Source organism: Rhamphochromis sp. 'chilingali', assembly GCF_963969265.1.
Source record: "Rhamphochromis sp. 'chilingali' genome assembly, chromosome: 12".
Classification (NCBI taxonomy): domain Eukaryota; kingdom Metazoa; phylum Chordata; class Actinopteri; order Cichliformes; family Cichlidae; genus Rhamphochromis; species Rhamphochromis sp. 'chilingali'.
This window is the reverse complement of record NC_137939.1, coordinates 22,232,743-22,259,160: the sequence shown is the minus strand read 5'-3', so window position 1 is coordinate 22,259,160 and position 26,418 is coordinate 22,232,743. Positions and strand designations below refer to the sequence as shown.

The 26,418-nt window shown below is 40.0% G+C and overlaps 1 protein-coding gene across 1 annotated transcript; it reads left to right on the top strand.

The window, feature by feature from the left end:
- Positions 1-26,124, top strand: dlgap4a (discs, large homolog-associated protein 4a). Its single transcript, XM_080898719.1, has 11 exons — positions 1-1,224; positions 1,514-1,749; positions 2,121-2,198; positions 2,757-2,904; positions 4,282-4,528; positions 19,223-19,665; positions 19,774-19,871; positions 20,858-21,291; positions 22,552-22,643; positions 22,998-23,141; positions 23,610-26,124. Exons 1-11 carry the CDS (start codon positions 16-18, stop codon positions 23,832-23,834), a joined length of 3,354 nt encoding a protein of 1,117 aa, XP_080754845.1. The 5' UTR covers positions 1-15; the 3' UTR covers positions 23,835-26,124.
- The last annotated feature ends 294 nt before the right edge of the window (positions 26,125-26,418 follow it).

Genomic DNA, 26,418 nt, shown 5'->3' with positions numbered 1-26,418 from the left:
AATACCTCAGCCACCATGAAAGGGTTAGGAGCCAACCGCAGTCGTCACCTGTCTGACTCGTGTGAACCAGCGGGCTGTTCCCAGAAGCCTCTGTGTCCTTTGACCTCTGACCCTCACAGCTCCTTTCTGTTGAGCCCTACTATAAACCACTATGGCACTCTGGACCCCCATCTCCACCAGTGCCCTCCCACCAGCCCCACCACCTTGACTCCTGACTGCTTGCTGCCTTTCAGCCAGATGTCCAACAGCAGCACTTTCCCTCGTCTGCATTTTACCTCTCAGACTGACCAGGTTGACTGCTCCCAGGCCTGTATGGCTACTGGTGGTGGAGTTGGGCAGGGGAGCAGGGCAGGGGCACTATCCACATCCTTGTCTATGGGTATGGGCTTGGGTCTGGGCCTGACTGGTGCCCCTATGATCACCAGTGGATCGGCCACTATCTCGTCTGCAGCAGCAGCAAAGATGAACCGGTTACCTTCCAGCCTACTGGATCAGCTAGAGAGGCACCTGCCCCTACAGCGTGATGGCTTCAGTACACTGCAGTTCCACAGAGGCCGTATGTCAAAGCAACGCAGTGAGAGCCCAGGACGCATACGCCACCTGATGCATTCTGTGCAAAAGCTGTTTGCCAAGTCTCAGTCCTTGGAAAACTCTGCAATCAAGGGTAGCTTAAATGGGCGCTCTGCAGGAGGAATGACTGGGACTACAGGAAGTGGTGAAGATAGTGGTAGACCAACCCGCAGGAGCAAAAGTAAAGACAGGGCTAAGACTGAAGGGCAAAAGCAGAGACCTAGACCTAGTACACTAGGCCTCTGGGGCTCAGATGATGCCCTGGACACTGACACTACCAAAGCTGGCACTATAGCTGTAGGTTACCGCAACCCACTGAGCATGATGACTCTTGGCAGAGCGGTGTCAGACAGCCAGGCCCCTCCAAGACATATTCCACAGGGCTATAATACAATTTCTGCACATACTCTCAAGACCTCCAAAAGCAGCAGTGACCTCAAGTTCCTGGCATGCCCAGCAACACAAGTAGGATCCAAGGAAGAGGAAGAAAGAACTAGGGGAAGCAAGGACGATACACTGGTGAAGAGGGGCTCTTGGTCCACTCTCACACTTACCCAGGCTAGGCAGGTGTTGCAGAAGGGCTCTGCTACAGTCAACAGGACCATGCTTAAATCAAAGTCATGCCACCAAGACTTGGCACAACAGTTCCTTCAGGTAGGAGGGCTTGTGAGTATTCATCTCCATCATCATTTTTTGGAAGTTTGCATGGATCTGTTTATAATTTCTCTGTGTATGTCTTGTTTTTTTAAATGTTTGAGCACCGGGAATCTTTATTGTCACATTTGCAGAGTTTCTCACAAGTCGTGACAATCATATCACCTTTTTTAAGCCATTGCTGCACATCCTCACAATCATATTGCGAAATACTAGGAAATGCCAGCAGGGATACTGTATTATCCTGTATTTTAAAGTTTTTCACAAAGCATTTGTTTGCATAATCCAGGTCCCCCTGGGCGACTGGGCAGGAACTTTGGGTCATGGAAAGACCAAAGGAACTGAGATCCCTTGTCGAAGGATGCGCAGTGGCAGTTATGTCAAAGCTATGGGAGACGTAGAGGACAGTGATGACTCAGAAGGAAGCCCCAAACCTTCGCCCAAATCTGCAGCTCGTCGCCTGAGCTACATGAAAGCCACCCAGCAGTCACTGAGTGAGCAGCAGCCGCCACCGACGCCACGCAAGTGAGTCCCACAGTGTAGTGAGTCAAAATATGACCTTGTTTATCATGCTCATTGTTTTGCCACTGTTGATTTTGTGCCCTTTTACATTACATCCATTAAAATATAAACAGGCATTGAAGGGGTATTTGCTATAGGGGTATTTTTCTCATGCCTCCAAAGGTAGTCAGCAGGTGGCAGCATCCTGTCATGAATAAATGTCAGTGTGTGCAAAAGTACTTGGTCAAAACAAGATCATAGAAGATATACATTGGAGATAAAGATGCAGTCTAAGGAAAGGGGACAAGAAACTACATACATTCCATTTTTATGTGCTGCAAAAGCAGTCGGTGAACTTGTTGCCATGTGTTTTACCTCTACATCCAAACGGACAGGCCTCGTTGCTACGCTCTCATGCGGGAGGATTATCTGTGGTCATCTCTACAAAGTGCGTGCTCTATGCAGCATCTGAGGTCAGTGTAACCTAGAGGCAGGCAGTGTGGCCCTAACCACCCTAAGTGATCCTTCCACTGTTTTCCATCACTTTTTTTGCCTAACCCTGCCAGTAATTTTCCTCTCCACCCACAGTTCCATCTTTCACCTTGCAGGTACCCTGAGTGGCGTGTTAGTACTTTTACCCACTTTCTCAAGTCCTGATTTCATAATATGTAAACTTTCCATGAAAATCACTCCAGCACACCCTGTTGCTTATTGCACACACATTTTCACTAACACCAGGCGCCAACTCGGCAAGGCAGAACAGAGGAAAATTTTTTTAAAAATAAACTGAAATTCAAATCTCTCAAATTCTATTTAGCAGTTTTGCTCTTGTATTGTTATTTCCTCTGTACTGCTATTTAAGCACTAGTACACATCACTATCCACACATCTCAGTCGTGTTTAATTTGAAAAAACCCAGGGGAACATTTCCCTGGTTTAGGTTACTCCTGGATATCATCAATTAAACACAGCCCCTTACTTATTCCAGGCTCTGACTTCTGAGAGGCTGATTATTACGTTCACTTCCACAGCACCCTGCCGTCCCTGAAAGAGCTGTCCACTAATCGGAGCCTTGATAACTTAGACTGCCTGGTGAGTCCTTTAGAGGCCCCTCCACGCCACAGGAACAATGATTTCAGCCAATGCTCTGGCACACTGGGCAGAGGCTCGGGCACTCAGGTATGTCTATGATCTCTTTATTATTTATTGTTGTTATAATTGACAAAGATAATTTTAATCAGTCTGTTTGAATTGGGTCTTTTATTAATAAGTTCCCACAGAGAAGTAGTTTTATTTAAGTGAGCAGTGTACAAAATAATCGAAAAAACCCAACAATCGTCTTTTGAAAACAGTTAAAATATTAATTTAATGAAGGAAAGATTTAAAGCTGGATTTAATGCAACAATATTTAAAGCATACATACCTTCTAAAATTTCTAAAATTGCATAAATTTGATTGACTTCAAGAACCCGTGTATATAAAATAGACTGCCACAACCTTTACATTTTGAAGCTACTGTGAGAGAATATTTAAATGAATGTCTATAAGACTGCAGAGATGGTTTATGAATAAACCAGTCGGGAATAAACTTGACGAATCAAAATGATGCCTCAGAGTGTTTGCAGAATTTCAGAGTGGAAGATATGACTCAGTAAAAACCTGAGGGAGCTTGTTGTACATCTTCATCAGCAGGATTGGAGGTAAAAATACCTTTCATAGAGAAGGAATGGCATCACTATCTTTGGAAATGAAATGTTTAATATTAATGATAGAGAGACTCGATTTAGGCCAGAGGTAAAGTCAGTCGGACCTAAAGGATTTCTTGGTACTCATGCACAGCTTTTGGAATGAGCAGGCCTAATTTTTCTTGTTTATATGCCACCCACAACACTTTCGTATTTGGTCCTGAAATGCCAAATATAAAAATAACTGCTGATGCTTGTTTCTGCTTCTTTTTATGTCGCTTGATCAAACATTTCAGTTGCTGCCGGATGTCAATGCTTTTTCCCATCGTGCAGTGACAACACAAATCCATGCAACAATGAAAGCTATTTTAGGCAACTCAGACAATGCATTGTGATTTACTTTCATACTGACCCTGAGGCAAGCACAAAACGATTAACCTGGTTCTAGGTTTTAGGTGTGTTCAATTTTTATACCACTGAACACAGATGTTAAAAATGCCATATCTCTTTAAAGTATCCTACAGCTTTATTACTTAGTATAGACTTTTAGACTGCCCACACACTTCAAATTTCCACATTTTTATTTCCAACCCCATCACTCATCTCACAACCCCACAGATTTGTTTTGTTAGTCTTTGGATGACACCCAAGACCCAGTTTTAAAACCACTGCATAAAATACTTGAATGTATAAAGCAGTTTTAGGAAACTCCTCACACGACCACAGGGACATTTTTACCACATCTCTTTTGGCTTCATTTGCTGTTGATGCTTTGGTTTTACTTTAGTAAGATTTTTATATCTGAGCAGTTTTTCCATCATAAGCATAGGTCTGTTTAATGCATGTTTATCAGTCTGCCCTCTGCCCTTAGCGTGTGAGTCTGCACACGTTCTTTCAGGTATGCGGGCAGGGCTGTGGGCACTCTGTACCATACTGTGAGGGGGAATCGCAGGCTGTGGAGGCTCTGGATCTGCCTGCGCCTACATGCTTCCGGTCGCGCAGCCATAGCTACCTGCGGGCCATCCAAGCAGGCTGCTCCCAGGATGAAGATACAGCTTCTGTGGATTCAGAGTCACCACCACCCACTACTCCAGGCTATAGCTACAGCTCCAACACCAGTGAGTACCTGAGAGAAGAAGGTGGTCTTATATGATTGCAATAAGATTACAAAGATTTGAAATTACCTTCGAGTCATTCAATTCCTTTTGAATTCATTTATATAGCACCAATTCACAAAAACAGTGGCCTAAAGGTGCTTTACACTATAAGGAAAAGACCCTACAATATTAGAGAAAAAACCTCAACAATCAGACGATCCCCTGTGAGCAAGCAAACCAGCCTAAAGGAGGGGCAGTCATCTAGGGTCACTGGCTTGGGAGATGAGAAGAGAGAAAGAGCATAGAGAAGAAGAAAGACAAACTATGGGAGAGAGGACAAAGGTAAATGTATCAGGAGTATAAAAGAGGAGCGTAGAAGAAAGTGCATCATGGCAAGTATGAGCCTAAAGCAAGCATGGTTCAGGGTCAGATGATTTCTGCTGTATTTACTCCGCTTCATAATAGCAAAAATAAGTATTGTCTGGAAAATTGCCCCTTAAAGGAAGAGGCCACTTTCCTGAAATCCAACTTGTTTTACTGTTTTTGAAAAGTACACCGAGTAACAATTTCACTGTGTATATTTAGTGTATGCAAAAGACACCACATGCGCTGCTATTATAATAGTCTTGACAATACTGTACACCTTAACTATTATAGGTATAATTCAAATAAATAGTAGGTTACTTTCCATTGTTAAAAACGTAAAGTAAAAAGGTAGCACATGCAAAAAAATCCCAGCCATTTTGTAAAATTTATAATAATTTTTTGTGTGTATGTGTTACCTTTTTACCTATGGGGTTTAAGTGTTAACCCTTGTATGGTGTTCGGGTCTGTGAGACCCGTGTTCAGTTTTTTTCAAAAGAAAAATTAAACAATTAATTATTTTTTCACGTGTAAATGTGTTGTGTCTTTCCACTCACTCCACTTGATTATAACTGATTTATTTATAACATTTTATATAAAAGAAAAACGAGAAGCACATTAATTCATAAATGTGATCTAACAAAGGTAAAGGGAAAAAATTAACCATGTTTGCTGTTCATATGTCTTGTAATTGGGATGAAGTAAACATCTGTTGAGTAATTTAACATAAAATTGTTTGATAGTGTTAATTTGGAAAGCCAAAACTCTAGCGGGTCCACCAGACCCATGAACACTGGCTGAGTAACAAAAATACGAACACCACACAAGGGTTAAACTTAAATGACTGTGGTTTAGAAATACGGAAGGCAGATCCTTTTAAAGATCTATGTAGAGTATTCCTCTTGTTTTATTGCAATAGATAAACACATATCTACCAGAGTACGGGCTTTTGTTATTAAGGTACTTATGCTTTAACAATAAGAGTTTGCAGCATATTCAGTCTGCAGCTGGATATTGCAAGCTGCTCTCTTCTTTATCGCTGAGAAAATGGATGGAAGATGTACAGCACCTTTCACATAGTCATTATTAGATGGAAAACTAAACTCAAGAACATTTTGCTTGGCACATTTTTTCTGTATCTTTTTACATTTATGTGTAACATTATTGTTATGTTTTCAGGGAAAAGTGCGCAATAATGACTCCTCCAGGCTGACAGGGTGAAGGGTAGAGATGCTGTTTTAGAGAGATAGAGAGATTTGCAGCTAAGCAAAGAAAACTATCTATTTTTTCGCCTACAATTCAGTTCAAGCATTGTTGCAGTAAAGAAGAAAAAATCTGAACATTTCATAAAAACATCTACTGTGTCTATAGTAAATTCATGCGGTAAATCAAGCTTCACTTCTGTTTTTATGGTGCATGTGTGTATATATTTGTGTATTATTATTATTATTGAACAAATTGCCCTGTAGCTTAAAAGTGTCAGACTTGTGATGTGTGGTTAGTATTTTTCTTCTAAAGAGTTCTATATGACTTTGATGTTAAATCATAAATTCATACTTATGAGTATTTTTTTAAAAATTTTTAATTATAGTCCGAGATACTTTTAGAGGTACTTTTAGCTATTCACCACAAAGATCTGCATGTTTGATTTGGCAGTTTTACACCCTCCCTGATGCCACCCTCCGATTTATCTGGGCCAGCATGAGGGACACACAAGCCTCTGATCTCCTGAGGCTGGTTTTATTTCCCTTTGCGATCTCAAGACAGGGATCTTTCACATGTAAGGCAAATTTGTTAACTACTACAACATAGAGGCAGGTGGATTTTTCTTAGGTCAATAGTGAATCAAAGTTTTAGGGACTAAAATTTCTGATTATTAATGTTTTAAATTTTTATCTGATTTGACTTTTGCTTCTGTACATATGCGAATGGGAAAAAGCTGGACTCTATATGGACTCAATGTATTTTAAAAAATAGTTAACAAGCTAATGTAAGAACAGAACTTGACTCTGTATCACCACTGCTCAGCTGTCTACTCTGCTACATGTACTGCAGAGAGATCTAATCTTAAATAATGAAGATCTTGAATAATGACGCTGGAGCTATTCTGCTGAACAAACTATGTGACTTTTTTTTTTCTAAATGACCACAAACATCTTTTTTTCTTCTTCTTTATGTTCTGTAAAGAAAAGGTTTTCATCTCAGCAGTGTCAGGACAAGGTATTTGCCCCATTTCTTATTTCTTATTTTTTTATATACTTGTTCCACTGGAAGTTTCCAATCATCAAGCAAAATGTAATATTAGACAACGATAACCTGAGAAAATATAAAATGCAATATTTAAATTATGATTTCATTTGTTAAGGCAAAAGAGCTATCCAAACCTACCTGGTCCTATGTGAAAAAGTTATTGCCCGTCTTGTTAAGTCATTAATTAACTGTGATTAACCACATTTTTTGAGCTAACATCAATTTCATTACCTATACCAAGGCCTGATTACTGGCAGACCTGTTGAACCAAGACACCACTTATATAAAACCTGTATGACAAAGTGAAGTATCTTATAAGACCTTAAAAACTACACACCATTCCACAGTTATTATTATTACAGTATAAAGAAACTCAGGAACAGACGAGAAACAAAGTCATTGACATCCCTCAGACTAGAAAGGGTTACAATGGTATTGCCATTTCTAAGGGTTTGGGACTCCAGTCAAACACAGTGAGAGCCATCATCCACAATCGGAGCAAGCTTGGAATAATGGTGAACCTTCCCAGGAGTGGCCAGCCTACCAAAATTACTCCAAGAGCACATTGGCAACTCATCCAGGCCACAAAAGAACCCAGAACGTCAATTAAGGAACTGCAGGCCTCACTTGTCCCACTTACGTTCAGAGTTCATGATTCAACAATAAGAAAGAGACTGGGCAAAAATGGTATCCATCAGAGAGATACAAAAAACCCACAGCTAACCCAAAAGAACACAAAGGCTCTTTCTCTCATTTGCCAAGAAAAAAACATCTTGATCATCCCCAAGATTTTTTGGGAAAATATTCCGTGGAGTTTTGAGACAAAAGTTGAATTTGTTGGAAGGTTTGTTTAGGGTAAAAGTAACACAGTATCAGTACATAAAAAGAACATCATACCAACAGTCAAACATGGCAGTGGTAGTGTAATGGTCTGGGGCTGCTTTGCTGCTTTAGGATGGAATCATTAATTCTGATCTCTACCAGAAAATGCTGAAAGAGAACCAACACCAACAAGTTCAACCATCAATGGCACAAAAAAGAAGAAAACAAGTCTAAAAAGAAAAGTGGGCCAAAATTCTTCCACAGCAATGTGAAAGACTCATTGTTAGTCACTGCGAACGCCTGACTGCTTCCAAAGGTGGCACAACCAGTTTTACAGTTTATTGGGGCCCTTTTTTCATGAAAGGTCAGGTAGGTTTGGATAACTCTTTTCCCTTAATAAATTTAAAAACTGTATTTTATGATTACTTGTGTTATCTATGTCTAATATTGGTTTGTCGGACGATCTGAAACATAAAATTGTGACAATCATACAAAAAATAAGAACTCGGGAAATACTTTTCAAATACTTTTACCTGTGTAGCGATACAATATATATCTGTGAAAGATGAATATAAGCTGATAATGTTGGTTGAGCTCTACGTGCCACCCAGCAATTTAGAAATGTTTTCTGTCTAGGGTATCTATTTGATATACTGCAATTCACATGTCTCATTGCTTCATGTACCTAATTCTATTAAAATCTTATATATGAAAACCCTATATTTATATTGTACTCTTGCCTCAAAGACTATTTTTTCTGGTTTCTTGCAGGGTTTTTTTTAAATTAAAATCACAGCATTATAGCATGATTGTAATAGGAGAATAAGGCTATATAATAATAATTATAATATATATATAAAGTAGGGGGGACATAGGAGGAAATAGCTCAGTTCACTCCTTTGTTGGGGTAACAATAGATCACCACATGCTGGATATGTGCTTATTTTTTTATGTCTAGACTTAAGTCCGTTCCCGCGGCGCCGCAGACAAACTGAAGCGCACCTACCGTGAACACATTCATAAACAACGTAATACCCAGACATAAACCAATCACCTTCGTGTTCGATTAGTTTGAGGTCCGGCTCTGTCCAATCGTTTAGAGAAATCGGTTACGGAGAAAACGTGGACTCCAATCCTCGTCGTCAAGGGCGTGTACTACAAATCTTTTCTTCACAGTGTTCGTTGTGTGTCTCCCAGGCACTACACCCGTGTCCATCTCGTCCGCCGTTCATGAATGAACAGAAAATAAGGATTTCTCCGAGTCCACCACTAACAGTAAGGTCTTTGTCACCTTTTTCCCGGTTGAGCGTTATGGTTCTGACAGCCAGCTGCTGTTTGCTACGCTAGCAACAGCGAGCTAACGTAAGCTAATGGTGTGGTAGGTTAACTAGCTAGCTAACGTAGATGAAGAAAGAGGATGAAACCCTGATACAAGCTGTTTGAGCAAGGCGAGGAGCAGCAATGTTGGCTGCCTGTTTTTAGAGTGAAAAGCCATCTCTTTGTTGCCCCGCTGATATCAACTATACAGCGCCTCCGGGTAGCATTACTCAACGTTAAATACCCTGTGTGATAGCACGCCGCGGCAAGCCCTGGACTGGCTAGCAGCAAAGGCTAACGGTAGCGGAGCCGTCACCAGCCCGTTAGGGACATCCCGGCGCGGGCTTAGTTTGGCTAACCAGCCCGTTTATTAGCTAACCGTGGCTAGTGGGTTGTGTGGGTGAGTGATCTTATATTTCCAAATAAGTTTTTATTAGAGACTGTTGTAAGTCGTAATCCACTGCCACAGATCGTTAATTAAAACGATAAAGAAGCTCAGCGGCTCAGTGTGCTTTAAATTGAGCTCATTGGGTATTTAATTTATCTCCCCGGTGGTCTTTTGGATTAACGTTAGATGAGGTAACGGCTCTCTCTTATCCCGGGTATGTGACAGTGATGTGTGTCCAGAGGCACGAAGAAAGTTATGATTCACGTTTATCTGAACCCACATGTACAATCATATTGGTCTACTATAAAATGCTTCCCTATAGGTCAGAAAGTGAGTGCTGTACTAAAGCTCATAGTGTTGTTTTGTTGACAGAAACTAGGTAATTTTTAAGTCGACTCCACTTGTAATGGTACCGGTATATTTATTTTCTAGACGTCCTGTGGTGTGAAAGGAACAAGTAATTGTCTGGACAATCCAGCTTCTTGAAATGATTTTATCTCACCTGGCACAAGTGGCTATATTTGGTCCAAAGGGCCATCTTTATTCATTCAAGACCTGTGGCACAGTCAATAATTTATCAGCTTCCTGCACTCAGTAGTGCTTCGCATTTCGGACACTTCTGCTTAGGCTTTTTAAGGACCCCTGAAACAACTAGGATGTGCACATACAGCACTGTAACATTAGAGCGAAACACAGTAACCGTACTTAGTGTTTAAATTGACTACCATTGTAAAGTTAGAAAGTAAAAACTTAAATCCTGCTTAACATGTGACCAGGTGTAATCAAACTAGGTGGCTTTGAAGCTTCAGAAAAAAAAGGTGTGTTCACTGTATCCAGAACTACATTAAACAAGACTTGGTGTGGCTGTGTTTTATCATGGACAGACTATGAGTCATTCTCCACAGTATTACACACTCTTCCTCTCACACTCATTGATGAGGTAATCTCTTGACTGAATGGCAAAGCAAGTGTAGCTTCTCAATAAGGTCAGCAGCAGACGGGCTTTCTAATGATGAATGTGGAGCTATTTGTTAACACAGTTGGACATTACAGTAAAGGCCAGTCCCATTTCCTGCTCTAATGGAATGCCTTTATCTGAGAACTGCTTTCGCATTGGTTGAAATACTTTTGTTCAATCCAAAATCGCCAGCTCCTAAAAAATACAGTTGATTTTTAACTTTATGTTGTATTTTGCGTGCTGAATACAACAATGTGTCTCAGTGTAATATACATTTTGTGTATTACACTGAGACACATTTTAGTTGTGTTTAGTCTAGACATCAGACATAACATGTTTACTGACACTAACAATCATGTATGTGTTTCTGTGTAAAAAAACAAATCAACCTCAGGTTGTTTAATTTATTTCAGTTATATTTCTAAGGGGCACACTTCACTCATGTAGAGCTTAGTGTTTTTAATTGGTCATTATTAGTTTGAAAGAGAGTGCTGTATTTTGCAGTGAAAATTATGGAGTTGTGAAAGAGCTAATCTCAGAGACTTGTGGCATGCGTCCTTGATTTAACTGATTAGCTTCCAACCCAGACTGTTGACGTACTCCAATAGGTCAGATGTAGAACCACAGATGGCCTTAAAGATGTCAGACATTTCAGTAGAAAATGATCTCCAGTAGTAGGACAGTTGGACATGTTTTTGTCTGTAGACAATTATATGGAACATTTAATCTTATAATACTAGACAGAATAATGAATAACCTGTAACTGTAGTATTAATGAACCCATAGCTGTTTGTTTTCATAATGTACTTTTGGTTTGATGTTGCAGTCTGTTGATCTGTGTTTTGTGTAAGCGCTTTTGCTTTTCCTATCAGTATGTAAGCTTTGTCTGTTTAATGGCTGGCTGCCTTTCCTTCTCAATAGATGGTTTTCTCCCATGAAGTCTGCCTGCCCTACCCAGTGATTTACTGTGTCTTCACTGACACCTTTAAGCCTGTTGCCCTTGTTTCTTAAAGAGTTGTGGAAAAGCACTATGTAATCCATACCCGATTCTTGAAACTGTGGTAACAAAATTAATACATGCCACATAATGGAGCTGTAGAAACCAGCAAAATTACAGTGCAAACCAACCTGTCATTTAAATATATACAAAAACTAAAATTTGCATGAAAACCTTACAGTAGGCTGTATTAAGCTCTACTGTGCAGGAAAAGATCAACTGTTGGTGACTGGCTTCACTCCAAGTGTTGGTTTTCATGAACGTTATACTAACCTGCTGTAACCTTAAAAGTCTAAGAAGTTCAAGGCTTTCTCTTTCTAAATAACATTTGAAATTCCTTTGTTATCCTGCTATGGTAATGTTTAACTAAAAACTCTGACACGCCTCCAAAGAGTACCTCAAACAATAACAGGTTTAAGCCTAGACACACTCAAACTCAAATATCCTCCTATTTTGTGACGTCTAAGATCCTTTTGATGCAGAATCCCTTGTGTAAATATATCCATAATTTCAACAGATACCCCATGCCTAATTCAAATGTGTTATAAAACTCAAACTAATTTCCAGCTTACATGTAATTGGTTTTGATCAGATGCTCCATTTTGCATTTAATGGTTATTTAATTTGATTTAATTCATTTTTTTGAATCTCTGAATGCCTTCCTGTACATGTGAACAGTGTTTGTTTGTTTTTTCGTCAGAAGTCATGCTCAGCGTGTGTCCTGCTCTAATCTTTCAGTCTGTGACTCCCACAGTCTGTCTGTCTGTTGTGCAGTAACACTGGCTAATCTTGGACAGAGCTTCCATCTCTTTTCATGATACTTGGCTCATGTCCCGAAAGGTTTATTCACAATAGGCTACAATATTGTTTGTGAGGGTTGGTGTGTGCTTTGCTTTTATGTACACCGAACTTGGTGCTTCAGTAGAAACTAATGTTAAAGCACAGTTTCTCCCCTTGAAGTTCACTCTGCAGCAGCCTAATTAACACATCAGACTGTAAGTCAGAACTCAAAATGAGATCAGCTGTGATCACAACTTAAATCCCAAACTGGCACACCAGATATCTTAAATTAAAATAAGAAAGTAAATCAAAAAAATAAATAAACAGTTCTAATGGCATCAGTACACAGCTATGAGAATAGTCAGTCATATACATGGATGTTTTAGGCTGGTGTTCAGGTCGCATTAGTGGTCATCTGATAGCACTCAGACAGACCTGCTGATGGAGCCAGAGCATATTATGGGTCAGAGACTGCATAGCTCTCATAAGGGAAGCAATTTAAGAATTGTTTGATGATCATAGTGGTGTTGACAGCATTGGAATTTATCTAAATTGTTTTCTGAGTAAGAGAGAGCACCTCAAATAAGTGATTTGAAGACTCCTGCTGTCCATATAACCTTTCAGACTGGCAATGGGCTTTCTGAGTTCTGTTAGCTTAGTGGCTTTTAATGTCTCAAATAGCTATACTAAAAATAGAAAATGTAAAAAGTAAGAGAGTAGATGAAATGTTTGAGCTTTTAAGCCGTTCAAAGTGGGTACATTGAAACTACTATTAAATGAAAAATTTGTTTTACTATAACAATGATTACAGTAATAACAGTGTATTTGATTAAATATTGGAAACAACTTGAAATATATTTCTTGTGTTGATGAATCTACAGAGAAATGTAAGTAAAATGTGTAACTCCCCTAGTTTTTATGATACTTAAGAGTTTCAATTCATTGTTTAGCTAACCATCCAGCGGTTTTATTGTTTTGGTTCCCTGTCGGCGCACTCACAGCACTAAGTTTGGCCACACAGAGCTTCGTGCTTACTTTTTGTTTTTTTCATAGGTGCACACGCTCCAAAGTTTGAGATATTTGGGAGGCCATTATGAGTTTACGTCCAACTTCTAGTTTGAAAAAAAAAAAAAAGTAATAGTCTATAGCATTCTTTATACTTCTACTTTAGCTTTTTGTTTTGTTTTTTACATGTGTAAAACAGCAAATAGGCACAGCAGGGCTTTTTAGACTTGGAGGTGCTCTTGGTTTGTCATACACTGGCTGAAGTTCTGGAAGCAAAGATAAACCATCATCAGGCTATCAGCTGATCTTGACCCAATGTTTCAGGCATCGCAGACCTCGTCCATCGCTTCTCTGCACTACCCCACATGAGGGCAACTGTCATATCACATACTGATAGGGCTGCCACGATTTGTCGACTAGTCACGATTACGTCGACTATCAAAATCGTCGACGACTGATTTAATAGTCGACGTGTCGTTTGAAGCTTTGTAAGATCGCAAAAGACGCAGGAATAATAGCAGGATTTAAGAGTGTAATAACGGACTGAAACAGAAGATGGCAGCACTGCATGTACAAGGATTCCAGCTGCCGTTAAACCCCGAAGAAGAAGAAGTAGCTGTGTCCCAGAATTCATAGCGCGGCCCAGCTTAGTTTCCAACAATGGCGGTAGCTAGTTAGTTTTAATATTACTCTTATTATTCTTTCTGGGTCACAAAATAAACGTTTAACATATTTTCAGGCGAGAATGTAGCTGTGTAAACCTCAAATATCGGCTCAGTTTATCAGGACACCACCACATATTTTCAAAAGCGCTCCGACGTTTTCGGAGACGTCTGTTACCCACTAGCTCGATAGCTAGCCGGGGGCTAGGTCACTAGCGCCGTGAGAACACCGGACTCCCGGCAAATTGTTTTCAAACCCACCGCCGTCTTTCGCGACTCAGGTTAAATATATATGAGTCACTTAGATAAATTAAAAATGTTGTTGTTTGGCTTTTTTTTTTTTTTTGTATTTTATTTGTTCCTGAGTAAATCGGTTTGGCTGAGATTAAAGTTATAGTTTTTACACAGCTGAATAAACGTCAAGCAGACAGCTGATTATCAGAAGTGTGAGATGCTGGAGAATATACCCCGGTGTCCTGTTATATTTTAGATAGCAAGGAGTTTATTAAACTTTACCGAAACAATCTGCAAATTTCATTAAAATTGAATAAACTATCATCTTGTCTTTATTTTTAGTTAGCACCTTAAAAGCTTAAAGCTGTAAGCTAATGATAGTTATATAAGCTGTAGTTTTACGTCCAGTGGATGATGATCTGATTAGTCGACTAATCGCAAAAATAATCGGTGACTAGTCGACTATCAAAATAATCGTTTGTGGCAGCCCTACATACTGACAAAGGATAGCAAAATAGGTTATGCCACTTGCAAGAGGTGTAAACAATCTGCAGTCAGCCCCCTTCACTGTGAGTGAATGTTTGTAAAGGCCTATTAACTTATTTGTTGTTGTTACTTATAAATTGGGCTATTGTTGAATTGAATGAAAAGTGCACATGTGTGGTTAAGTGTTGACAGATATTTGGCTTATGATCAATTTTATTGCAGTGTGCAGTTAAGACCCAGTGCAGTCACCCAGCAAATGCAACTGAGGCATATGCTGTGACTCTGTATGTAGTACGACACAATTAACTTTGGGAATTTCATGCATCTAAGCTATGAGTACTACAAGAAGTGCCTTTCTTTGGAAATAATAAATGTTCTGTTTTGCTCCTACGAAGGCATGGTTTCTAAGTTTGACACTGCTCGCCAGGGCTGCATGAGTGACACATAGGGTGGATTCCAATCCACAGACATGTTTGTGTATGTTTGTGGGATTTAATAAGGGCTTTACTGGTTCTGTGAGTCACAGGCTGATGATGGGAGTGCAGTGCCTACAGAATTACAGGGTGATAGGTTGCTATTTAAATTGAAACCACTACCCAGTAGAATAAATACTGCATTTTTATTATTGATTCAAAGTGGTGAGCTTTAAATTACTTGGTCAGCTAATTTTAAAGAAATATTTCATCCATCATGTGTGTCAGTAAATGCTGTATGTGGGTAGAAGCATTTGCTACTGTGTATTTTGCAACTCTTTGAGGCATATGTTGCTGATTATCGCACTGTTTAAATAGCATGCTTCCCCTTATTTCTTGTAGAAAGCCTGTGGTTTTTCCTGGTTCCTTGCTTTTTTCCCCTTTTTTTTTCATATTGTAGTACATTCTATATCATGCACCAAAACCCTGCATTCAGACTGATGACAGAAAAAGAGGTACCGTTCCTATTCCTTCACCCTGAGTCAGATTGTCTTAGTTCAGTGGTAATCCACTTTCAGGCCTCATTTCAGTTTCCCTTGAAAGAATTTGTAAGCGCATAGTTCATGGGTTTCGGAGTGCCAGAATATGAAGCTTTATGTAAAGAAGTGCTCTGCTAAAGGCAAACAGTGTATCGGTCCAATACTGACCTAAATTAGTGGATCGGATATCGGAGAGAAATAAAAAATGTAATCCGATCCATTAAATATCACGAAAGCACCTCACAAAACTTGTAACATGGCGTAACTCAGCTCATAACCTTAGCACGTCGGAGCAGTATGTGTCACGTGATAGAGCAGCTGTGGCATGCGAGACCTGTCGGTGGTCTGGTTGAGCAGTTGGAGCCTCGCTACCAAACCAGCATTTCATCTCCGAGAAAGTTATCCCAGAGAGAAGTAAAGCAAGTGTGTAAGTTCATCTCTGAATGTTTGTAAAGCATTCCCACGTTAAGCTTAACAACTGATACTGAATAAGGAGCAACTGCCTCTTCTCTCTCCCACCCTCTCCTGTTGCTGCTTTAGTCATGAAGCTGATCAATGATCGGCTGATCGGCTTTTCTGTTCTCTTGTTTGTTTTTGGCCCACTTTGCACCAGAAAGAGGAAACTAGCGGCTGAACAACAGCAGCACGTTTAAGCTTGATAAGCTGTTGTTAGAATGTATTTAATATTACTTTCTACACCAGGATCCTTTTCTACATAGCTGACAGCTGGTAACTGTGCAGGGGCGGGTCTAGCAAAGTTTAGCCAGGGGGGCAGGTAGGGCATTAACAGGGAAAAGGGGGCACAAAGACATACTTTTCTTTCTTATTCTCATTTAAAATGTCTAGCTTTTAACAAATAATTATCTGAATCTTACACCCAAAGTTTTAATCTGATATAAGATGTATAGAAGTCCATTACTGTATATAGTAACTATTAAGTCTAATATGCCCTAGTAAGCTATAGTACTTTTTCCTTCAGGAAAGTACCATCTGTGCAGTCTGCACAGTCTTTCTGTTGAAGAAAGATGTTGAATCTATTTAATTATTGTGGAAAAATAATTGATTTCTGTGCATTTTATTTTATTTTTTTTGCATGTGCATTAAATTAAAGTTGATTACGTCGATTAAGCATCGATGTAATCAACCTAACCCTGTTAGTTAGGTTGCTTAATATTTTTGCCAAGTACTCTTTAAAATACCATAATAGGGAGGAATGTGTAGGTTTAAGTTTATTAGATTGATCAGTATTGCTGAACTATGAAATATTTTGGGTGCAGTGTATTTTTTGCATACGGGTATAACAGAATAGCTTTAGTGTTTTTGTTTTTGTTTTTAAACTTGAGTTTGAACTTGAAAAACAGTGTATTTTTTAATCAATAAAACTATCTGATTCATATCGGTATCGGCAGATATCCAAATTTATGATATCGGTATCGGACATAAAAAAGTGGTATCGTGCCGTCTCTAGTTTTTACTTACTAAATACTTAATTATAAAATAGTAATTGTTGAGTATTGGATTTGAGTTTGTAAAATGAAAAAGTCATTATTAGGGATGGGTATCGTTTAGGTTTTATCCGATACCGGTGCCAAATCGGTACTTTTGAAACGGTGCCGGTGCTCAAACGGTGCTCAAACCGGTGCTTAAAGAATGGAGAACACAAAATTGGTCCAAAAACCTCTCATGTTCAGCTGTTTTTTGTAAAAATATAACAATGTTAGCCTTTTCTGCAGCTATGGGGCATATATGGTATCACTCTTGGCTGGAAGCAGTGCTTAAACAATGGAAAAAAACACAAACTTTGTCCTAAACCTCTCATGTTTAACTGTTTTCCACTTTTTCTTTGGTCATTTTAGCCTTTTTAGCCAGGGTGAAGGGAGTATCTGCCATCAAACAAGAAGACAGCCGCATGTAGCTATGATGATGTTTGCTAGTTCACCTTACATGCATTAATGTAATAACGTGGTTAGCCTACTCAACGTAAATTAGCTACTCACGCAGAGAAGAACGGCTGCTGCCACCATCATCCGTCATCATTTCTGCTACACTGGCAGGGCTAGGGGCCAGGACTCTCCTCTTCGTGTTTTTGGGGGATGTTGCATAACAGGCAACCCACCCGCAGTAGATGGGCTCGGTGTGAGGTCTCGCAGCAAGCTATCAAATACGGCGCATTTCTGGGCTTTTAAAAAAAACGCTATGCGTCACCAGGTGTTTCATCGGATTTGAGGTGTTACCTCCTTTGACAGTATCACAGTATCAGCTTAAAGCACTTGTTGCAGGCTGCTGAGTTTGCATATTTTGCTATGAAGTACAGCCTGACTTTTGACCGCTTCGCCTTGGACATTTTTAATCTGTAGCTCTGCTCTAACAGAACGTACGTACCTGGCCCCGCCTACTATCCTCGGAAACGTAAAATGATTGGCTAGAATCTAAAGTGTATCACAGCTCAGGAAAAAAAAGCACCGAAATAAAGCACCGAAATGTGCGCTGCTTTTCGGTCTGGTTACTACCGTTTATGTCAGAACCGGTGCCATGATGGCACCGGACACCGGTACCCATCCCTAGTCATTATTGAAAACACTAGTCGTCGGTGGAGTTTCTCTCTGATCCATTCTATCCTGTTTGATTTGAAAAATTAAGAACTAGTAGCCAAAAATCCATAGGAGGAAATGATGATAAGGACCAAATTCTACGTATCTATGCATGTTGCTGCCGATATAGTGTTTACAAGGCCAGTTGTCGCTGATTGGTCTAACAAAGCTGAATGTATTGAGAACAAATGAAAGAGGGAGGCTCAATGGTAGTTGAAAGAACAGAGCAAGTGGAGGAGGGGAATAAAATACAATTGTTTGATTCCTTTTTGTTATGCTGTGGAAACAAAAGAAAAACATCACACACACAGATAGCCAGTCAAGTTTTGAATGTTTTCCTGCTTCCTTTCCTATTCATACATTTACTGAAACATGTCAAGCATGACTGGGGAAAAAATGCAACAGGATAACTTTATTTATATGACTAATCTGTACTTCAAATGGGATGAAAACACAAACAAAAGCTCAAAAATAGACTGCTACCCTCAGTTCCTGGATCCATAAGACCTAGAACTGTTGAGCTGAATATCACTAGAGAAGGCAGAGTTGTCTGCCTGACAGTCCCCAGAGCAAAAGGCCTGTGAAGGTGTGGCATATAAAGGAAGATCTCCAGAGACAGGCTGACGTCAATGGAACACAGCCACCAACAGAAGTACATTACTGTAAGCATAGAGGTAGCTTTTAGTACGGCCCAATAGAGACAGCAATAAGGGCAAGGTACACGTTTGTTTTTCAGATAGCCATGTTAATAGTTTTATGTTTTGGCATTTGGTACACACCAGCTGGCTTAGGGCTGGCTTAGTCGTGCTTTGTTTCAGTAGTCTTATGTGACAAAGTGCAGGATTCCCTTTCTAAGCCTTATGCTTTCATTCTTTTTGTTTTCTTTTTTTTTCTGTTCTTTTTTTGTCAGCAGTCAGCAATAGGAAAGCTCCACCTCCAGTCCCTCCCCGTACCACCTCCAAGCCCCTCATCTCAGTGACATTACAGAGCAGCACCGAGTCAGCCCAAGACACATACCTTGACCAGCAGGACCGTGGCAGTGAGGTCAACAGCCAGTCAGGACGGAGCAACTCCTCTGACAGCCTCTGTAGCATACGCACGGGTAGCCTGGCTAAGGGGACCCAGCCTCCACCAGCGCCTGTCCCTGCTGCAACCCCAGCACCATCTGCAGGCTCCATACCTCCTGTTCCAGCCCCCCGTGACCTCCCAACTACCACCACCACAACCACTACTGTTGCTACAAGTACCACTTCCACATATACTCAGTCCCAAAATGACACCCTAAGCAGTGGTACCACTCTAGAGCAGCCCCCGACTGCACCCAAGAGGAAACTTTCCTCTATTGGAATTCAAGTAAGTTTCTTTTTTTTGTTGTTGTTGTTGCTGGAGATATAATCAAGCAGAGACAGACAGACAAACAGAGTTGCATTTCACTGATATATTGTGTTGTTCATTTTTCAGGTTGATTGTCTTCTGCCAGTTCCAAGAGAAGAACCCCTGCTGCTGGCTAAACCTCTTAAGTTTCAGTCAATCGGAGTTCAAGTTGAAAACGGCAGGCCGTAAGTATACACTCATGTTTCCAGGCTTAAGCCTGATGTAGAGTTCTGTGGTAAATTTATGTCCTAATTTATGAGGTAACTGGAAATTGCTTTCATTCCTACACTGGAACCTGAAGTTACTAGGTAGATCTGATGTAGAAGTATAATTATAATTGTAAAACACAATAAAGAAAGAAAATAGATTTTTGTGACAGAAGATGTTAATTTTTACATCTTCTAATTTTTGTCATTAGTGGTTTGATTTGAGTTTCATTGATCAGCTTCCTGCAGAGGTCCATTTTATATGCCCAGATGGGTCACACCTGTTTTTGCAGTACAAGATGGGGAGGGTTGGATAATGTTAAATAGGCACTATAGATGTGCTATAGTTATATTATTGGCTTTAAAACAATGGTATTCTGGTGGTGGTGTTTGTTTTTTTTAACTCTACTGTCAGGCCTGGTTTTAATGTGCTGTAGCTCTTGTACTTTTCCCTTCCTAACTGCATGCACTTACTATCTCATTATTTCATCTCTGTTGCTCGTGCATCTGCAGCCTATACAGCAGTGAGTGGCTAAGGTCATTCAGCAGTCAGCCTGGCAGCAGCATAGCGCTCTGATTGATGGATTTTTACTCTTGTTTTGACTGTAGTGAGCTGAACATAGTGAGAAAGAGGCCATTTAAACTTTTGCAGAACACTGTAATTTCCCGTAATCACATTTGTTTGACAGTCCACTCTTTTTCTCCTGCTCATTATCTGTGAAGCCAGTTGTCTGATAAGCTTTCATGTTGTATACCTGATTTGTTGCTAATATCTGTACTGTCACATCCTCAATGCTATCTTTCCGAGTCTTTGCAGTAAATGATAATGCACAATCAGCTGCCACAGTCTTGTCAGTCAAATGCACTGACCTAGATCTGTTACTGTGGAACATGTTTGCCCCATCACTTAATTGTCTTTTTTGTTGAAGTTTGTCAGAAGCTGATATTTATGCATGTGTCTGCAGTCTCAGCCGGGACAGCAGCATGGCCTCCAGACAAAATACAGAGACTGAGCCTCAGGAGCCTAAGGATGCCGCACCCATAGAAAACAACACAACCAACTGCGCCAACAGTCAGACGGTGAATACTGCGCCGAACGGACGGGACAAAGCCATGGAGCAGCAGCCACTTAAACACAACTCAGCACCATCCAGGATATCCATCTCACCCCCAGAGACTCTCGACCCAGCTTTAGACCCCTCCTCGTTGCCGCCTCCAGATCCCAGCCTCGAGTCTGGAAACTGCAGCAGCCAGGGAGATGCTGTTCAGCCTACCACGCCAGCATGTCTCAGAGACGGCAACTGGTTTCTGAAGCTACTGCAGGCTGAAACAGGCCGCATGGAGGGATGGTGTCAGCAGATGGAGCAGGAGACCAAAGACAACAAGCTCTCAGAGGAGGGTAGGTGACAGAAATGGATAAGGTGGCTATCAGCACATTTACATAGGCCCCATTTTACTTTTGTCATGTGTCCTGTTTTCAGATAAGATATAATAATCTCATTTGCCCTTTGCCACATATGCTGTATGCCTGTCTGTTGGCCAGATCACAAATCCCTTTGCAATCTGTCTTAATTTTCCCACGCAACATGCAAATCAGGGTTGGGCCTTTTCCAGACTGGTGTTATCGCTTCTGTCGCTCTTACTCCCTCTCACTCACCCATGCAGATCAGCACTATCTCTGTTGTCATTCAAGTGCAAAACAGATCAAGGGCCAGATAAATCCCACAGCATGTGAGATTAATGTCAGTTTACACATGTAAGAAAGTGCTGTGTTTACGCACAGTATTTACTTGGTACTTGTTTTTTTACATTTTGAACATTTGGCTTGAATCCTCAACTAGTAATGAAAAATTGAAATGAAATTATTAAAAAACTAAGCATATTAGGTTGATTTCAAGAGTATCTTTCAACGTTAGATGTTAATGTGCTACAAAGAAAGATGTTTATTTTTTTTTAAAAGAGCCACAGTTGTATAAAAATTGAAAGAAATCTGCTATCAGTTAATTGCCAAGAAGAATTGAGTTGCTGTGCTTGTTAGTGAAGTTCACCGACAGGACACTAGGTCAGGTCTCATCCTGACCTTGATTAAGGACACAGAGACAAAGCATGACAGTCATTACTGCCATTGATTCACAGTACTACAGCTTATTAGAGAGGACGGGGGCAGGGTAAGCATTAGTTTAGCTATAACAGAGCCACTGCAGACTCATTTCACTTATTCATGTCCCAAAATACCACTCAGGCTCTTAAGTAGATCAATCTCTGCAATGCCTTAAATATGAATGAGCAAGAAGCAGATGAGCAGTGTAGGCTCCTTCAGATAATCATTCCTCCTACTCTCTGTGGACCTGAATTATGAATTTCCATTTACATGCAAATACATGACTGAAAGAATCTTTTGTTGTCAACGCTATAAAAGAGTTTATAAAATACTTGTAAGAAAATTATTTACTGTCAAGCAAGGTTAAATGGTAATTGTTAGTAAACACATTGCATCACACATCTTCACGTCTTGACCCTTTATGTACTTGAACTCAGACATGCAAAAAGACTCGTGTATTAACTCTAAAACTCAAAGTTTGTTTCTAATGTGTCTTTTTATTCTAACTGGAAATGTTTGTTTGCTTGTTAAGGGTTTGTCATATTTGTGTCTTTGTAGTTTTGGGGACGATCCGCAGTGCAGTAGGGAGTGCTCAGCTCCTCATATCACAGAAGTTTGAGCAGTTCAGAGGGCTCTGTAATGAGAACTTGGTGAGTGGCTTCATTATGTCCTGTTGAGTGTGTGTGTGTTTGCTGTCCTTCTTTTGTTGCCCAATTGTAAAAGATCATTTGTTTTCCATTATTTGACCTACGTAAAGTGAGATCTCATTATTTTATGTTAATTAGGAAAGTTTCAAGCAGAAATGCAAACTTCACACCGATCTTACACGATTGTTCACTTGTCCTACTGCAATATTCTAATTGTTGATTGGCGTCAAATGTATTTTATTTTCATCTATTTGCTTAAAGGCAGGCTGCCCGGGAAGTATTTGTGTGGGTAAGGATGTGACTAATTTTCTCTGTTTGGTCCAAATCTATTCATCTGTCTCACTTTCCTTTCCCTAGAATATAAATGCCAACCCACGACCAACATCGCAGGACCTTGCAGGGTTCTGGGATCTGCTACAGCTCTCGATAGAAGACATCAGTATGAAGTTTGATGAGCTCTACCAACTTAAAGCCAACAACTGGCAGCTTCCTGAGAAGAAGGTGATGTTGGGTACCTTACATTTTTGTTTCACTTGAGATTTTTAGATTGGTGCCATGGGTAGAGTTGTCATAATTAGTCATTCAGCAAAAAGTTAATCAGCATAATATTTCTTTGGTAGTTTTTCAAGTAAAACTGCTAAATGTTCTCTGGTGCCAGCTCCTTAGCAGTGTGAATTTTTCTGTTTTAAATGGCTAGAAATTGGACACCATTGTTTTTTTTGGATAGTTGGCTCATTAAGCCAAATGAAGTTGAAGATATTTCAGAATTTTCTGACATTTTAATTTAATTGACAGCTTGATCAATAATGAGTGTTAATTTCAGTTGTAAATGCAAGCCTGGAGGATTTTAAATTATTTCCTAAGTGCTTAATGGACTACATATGACACTTAATCATCACTACTGGAAGTGTGTTTTGCTAGTGCCACACCATATCTCACTCTTTTCCCCTCTTGACATAATTTCCTCAGGATGAAAACAAGCAGCTTCCATCATCTGTGCCAAAGAAGCAGAGTAAGCCGCGGCTGTCAGCAGAGAAGGACAAGAGCGTGGACTCTGCTGCAGACAAGCAGCGGCAAGAAGCCAGAAAAAGGTTGATGGCAGCAAAGCGTGCGGCATCAGTACGACAGAACTCCGCCACAGAAAGTGCTGACAGCATCGAAATCTACGTCCCCGAGGCCCAGACCCGCCTCTGAGAGCAAACCAGCACCGATCAAAAAATTGCTAACGCACTTCAGACATTCATTGACACAACACAAATCTGAGACACACACAAAATATATATATATTGGATGCACAGCACAGAGGCCAATCCCTCATAGCTGCACAGGAGATATGTGGGGATCACAAATAATCAAGAAAAATGCAGATCACCAACCTGCTGCCATGGGACAGAAGTAACCTTGACAGATGTTAAATACTATTGTTATTATTGATATTATAATAATTATTATTATCTCCTAAAGTATTTCAAGACTGTCTTAAATGTGCAAGTATCTTCGATAAGGACATCCTGTACCTTGTGAGCTGAAGAATCTTGGTATCCCAGAAGTTTACTCTCTTAAAAACTCCCTTCACTGCTGAGTCTACCGGCAAGTTGCGGCTGCCAGGTTTACGAGCTGAGCGACCATCCACACACACTCAGGACACACATGCAGGTGTACTCACTGTCCACAGAGTCTTCCTGTTCTCTCTCTTTGTATTTGGCTGCCACTCGTTGGGTGTGGTGTGTACGCTTTACTGTGTAAGAATTATAAGATGGCGTTAGTGTACTCAGAGGTTTAAAATGCAGAGAACCAGAGGAAGGCAGTAGCATATATATTATAAATATCACACTATTACAATGTTCATTTTGTAAATGTTGTATACCAGATTATTTGTTAGAAAGAGGTCAGTGTTCAGTACCAAGGTAGTTTTTTATAGATCGAGTACATTTACTGTCATGATATATTAGCACTTGATGCAATCATTCACTCCCCATTTATCTTCCTCTTCTTTTCACCAGTGCACATTACACAGTCTGTGGATACCCATTCTTAAAGTCTTACTTTGGTTAGTTTTTGGTAAGGGATATGAGGAAGGATCGCCCAGCCAGTGAGGAAAAAGTGGAATGTATGAAATGTATGCGTTTGCAGCTCATGTTGACTTGATCACTGCACTTTCCATTCACCTCAGATCAAGTTTGCCCACCTTTTGTTATCCTAATCATTCTGACCTTCACTACATCCTCATGCGATGTAGGGGGACCAAGACATTCACCACTTGATATGGCATTCCCATTCAACCAGACTTGTGTGTGAGGGTGGGGGTTTCCTTGCTTCTGGAAAGAAAATGGAATAGCATAGCAATAATAAAATCCTATTAGAACAAGCAATGCAGTAGGTACCCAGTCTTAAGTTATTTAATCAACATTTCAAGTAGGACTTTATTAGCATGAAGGATGAATGTTTTGGGGTTTTCTTTGTTCTTCTATGAACAAACTTTCCTTAAAATAACAAGAATCTCAGGTTGAACACTTAAGCTCAACAGTGAAAACCACTATGGATGGAATATTTATTATACAGCCTCTGGGCCAAAATCTTGGATCCTTTGCCAAATATTCCATAGGACTCCAGGCCTACATGGTGTTCTTCTATAAGGAAAAGGACTTTTTAGTAAGGTTCGGTGATGTAACGAAAGGGGTCAGTTTGACTCCTCTGAAATCACCATTCCTTTACGACCCTTTCTAGCAGCTAGAACTCCCACCCCTTTTGAAAATGAAGAACTGTGGTACAATGTTTGTTTTGGGGGGTTTTTGTTTGTTTGTTTTTTATGCCATTTGACACATTTTTGTGACATTCATCCAAAATGAGATCAATCTAAACATGCGTGGACGTCTGTAATTTACAATAATAAATGGTGCTGCGAGGGATTTGATATTGTGCCAACGTGGCAATGATCATCAACCTTTTAGTTTCATCTTATTAGGATTTTATTTAATGTTATTATTATTTAATCTGCTCATGAATTCAGTTGCCTGTGTGTGCATTCTCAGAAAAGTTTGTGTTTGCATCCGCTCACTCCAGATATGCTATGCCTCATCTCTGTATAAGCTCATGACACTTTGGCTATGGGACTGGAATAGTTTCCGTGTTTCCAGTTTCTTAAATGGAAACTCAAGTGCCAAGGGTATATGAGTGGAACAGGGCATAGCACATACTCATGCTAAAGTGTAGGCAGTGTAGGTTGACTCACTTTTTCTTTTTCTTTTTTGTTGCAAGAGCTGGCTCTCCCCCTACTGGTCAGTTTTTTGCATGACACTCCAGACATTTTGTTCTGCTCCATTTTGAATTTTTAGTTGACGTCCAAAAAGACACGAAATTGAACTGGGAATGCTGACACAACACTGCGTTGTCAAATTTCTTATTCTCTTATTTGTATTACATCAACAATGGACATGTGCATTTCATTGTCCAAAGAAATCATTAAACATCCCTTTGCTACATGTCCTGTCATCATTCTTGCTGTCTTTTTTTATTGCACTCATTCATGAAACGGTAGTAATATTAGCTGCGAAGTTAATATTACACAGATAAATCACAAGCATTAGAGTAGATCTTTTATTGTTACCGTGTAATCTCTAAAAGCATGGCCTTCTTACATATAAAATATACAAAGATCCTTGCCAGTGAATTTTCAGTATTCCATATCATGGGTCTTACAAATTATCTGAAGCTATTAAATCTGTGTAAGGCATTCAGGGTATGCACTGTACGTAAGTGTTTATTACTGTGACAAATG

What these genes read in the sequence shown, in the direction of transcription:
- dlgap4a (XM_080898719.1), top strand. Translation starts at nt 16, where the DNA reads ATGAAAGGGTTAGGAGCCAACCGCAGTCGTCACCTGTCTGACTCGTGT. An exon ending in GCAGAGGCTCGGGCACTCAG is followed by an intron (nt 2,905 to 4,281) that starts GTATGTCTATGA and finishes CTCTGCCCTTAG; the next exon opens with CGTGTGAGTCTGCACACGTT. An exon ending in GGCAGCTTCCTGAGAAGAAG is followed by an intron (nt 23,142 to 23,609) that starts GTGATGTTGGGT and finishes TAATTTCCTCAG; the next exon opens with GATGAAAACAAGCAGCTTCC.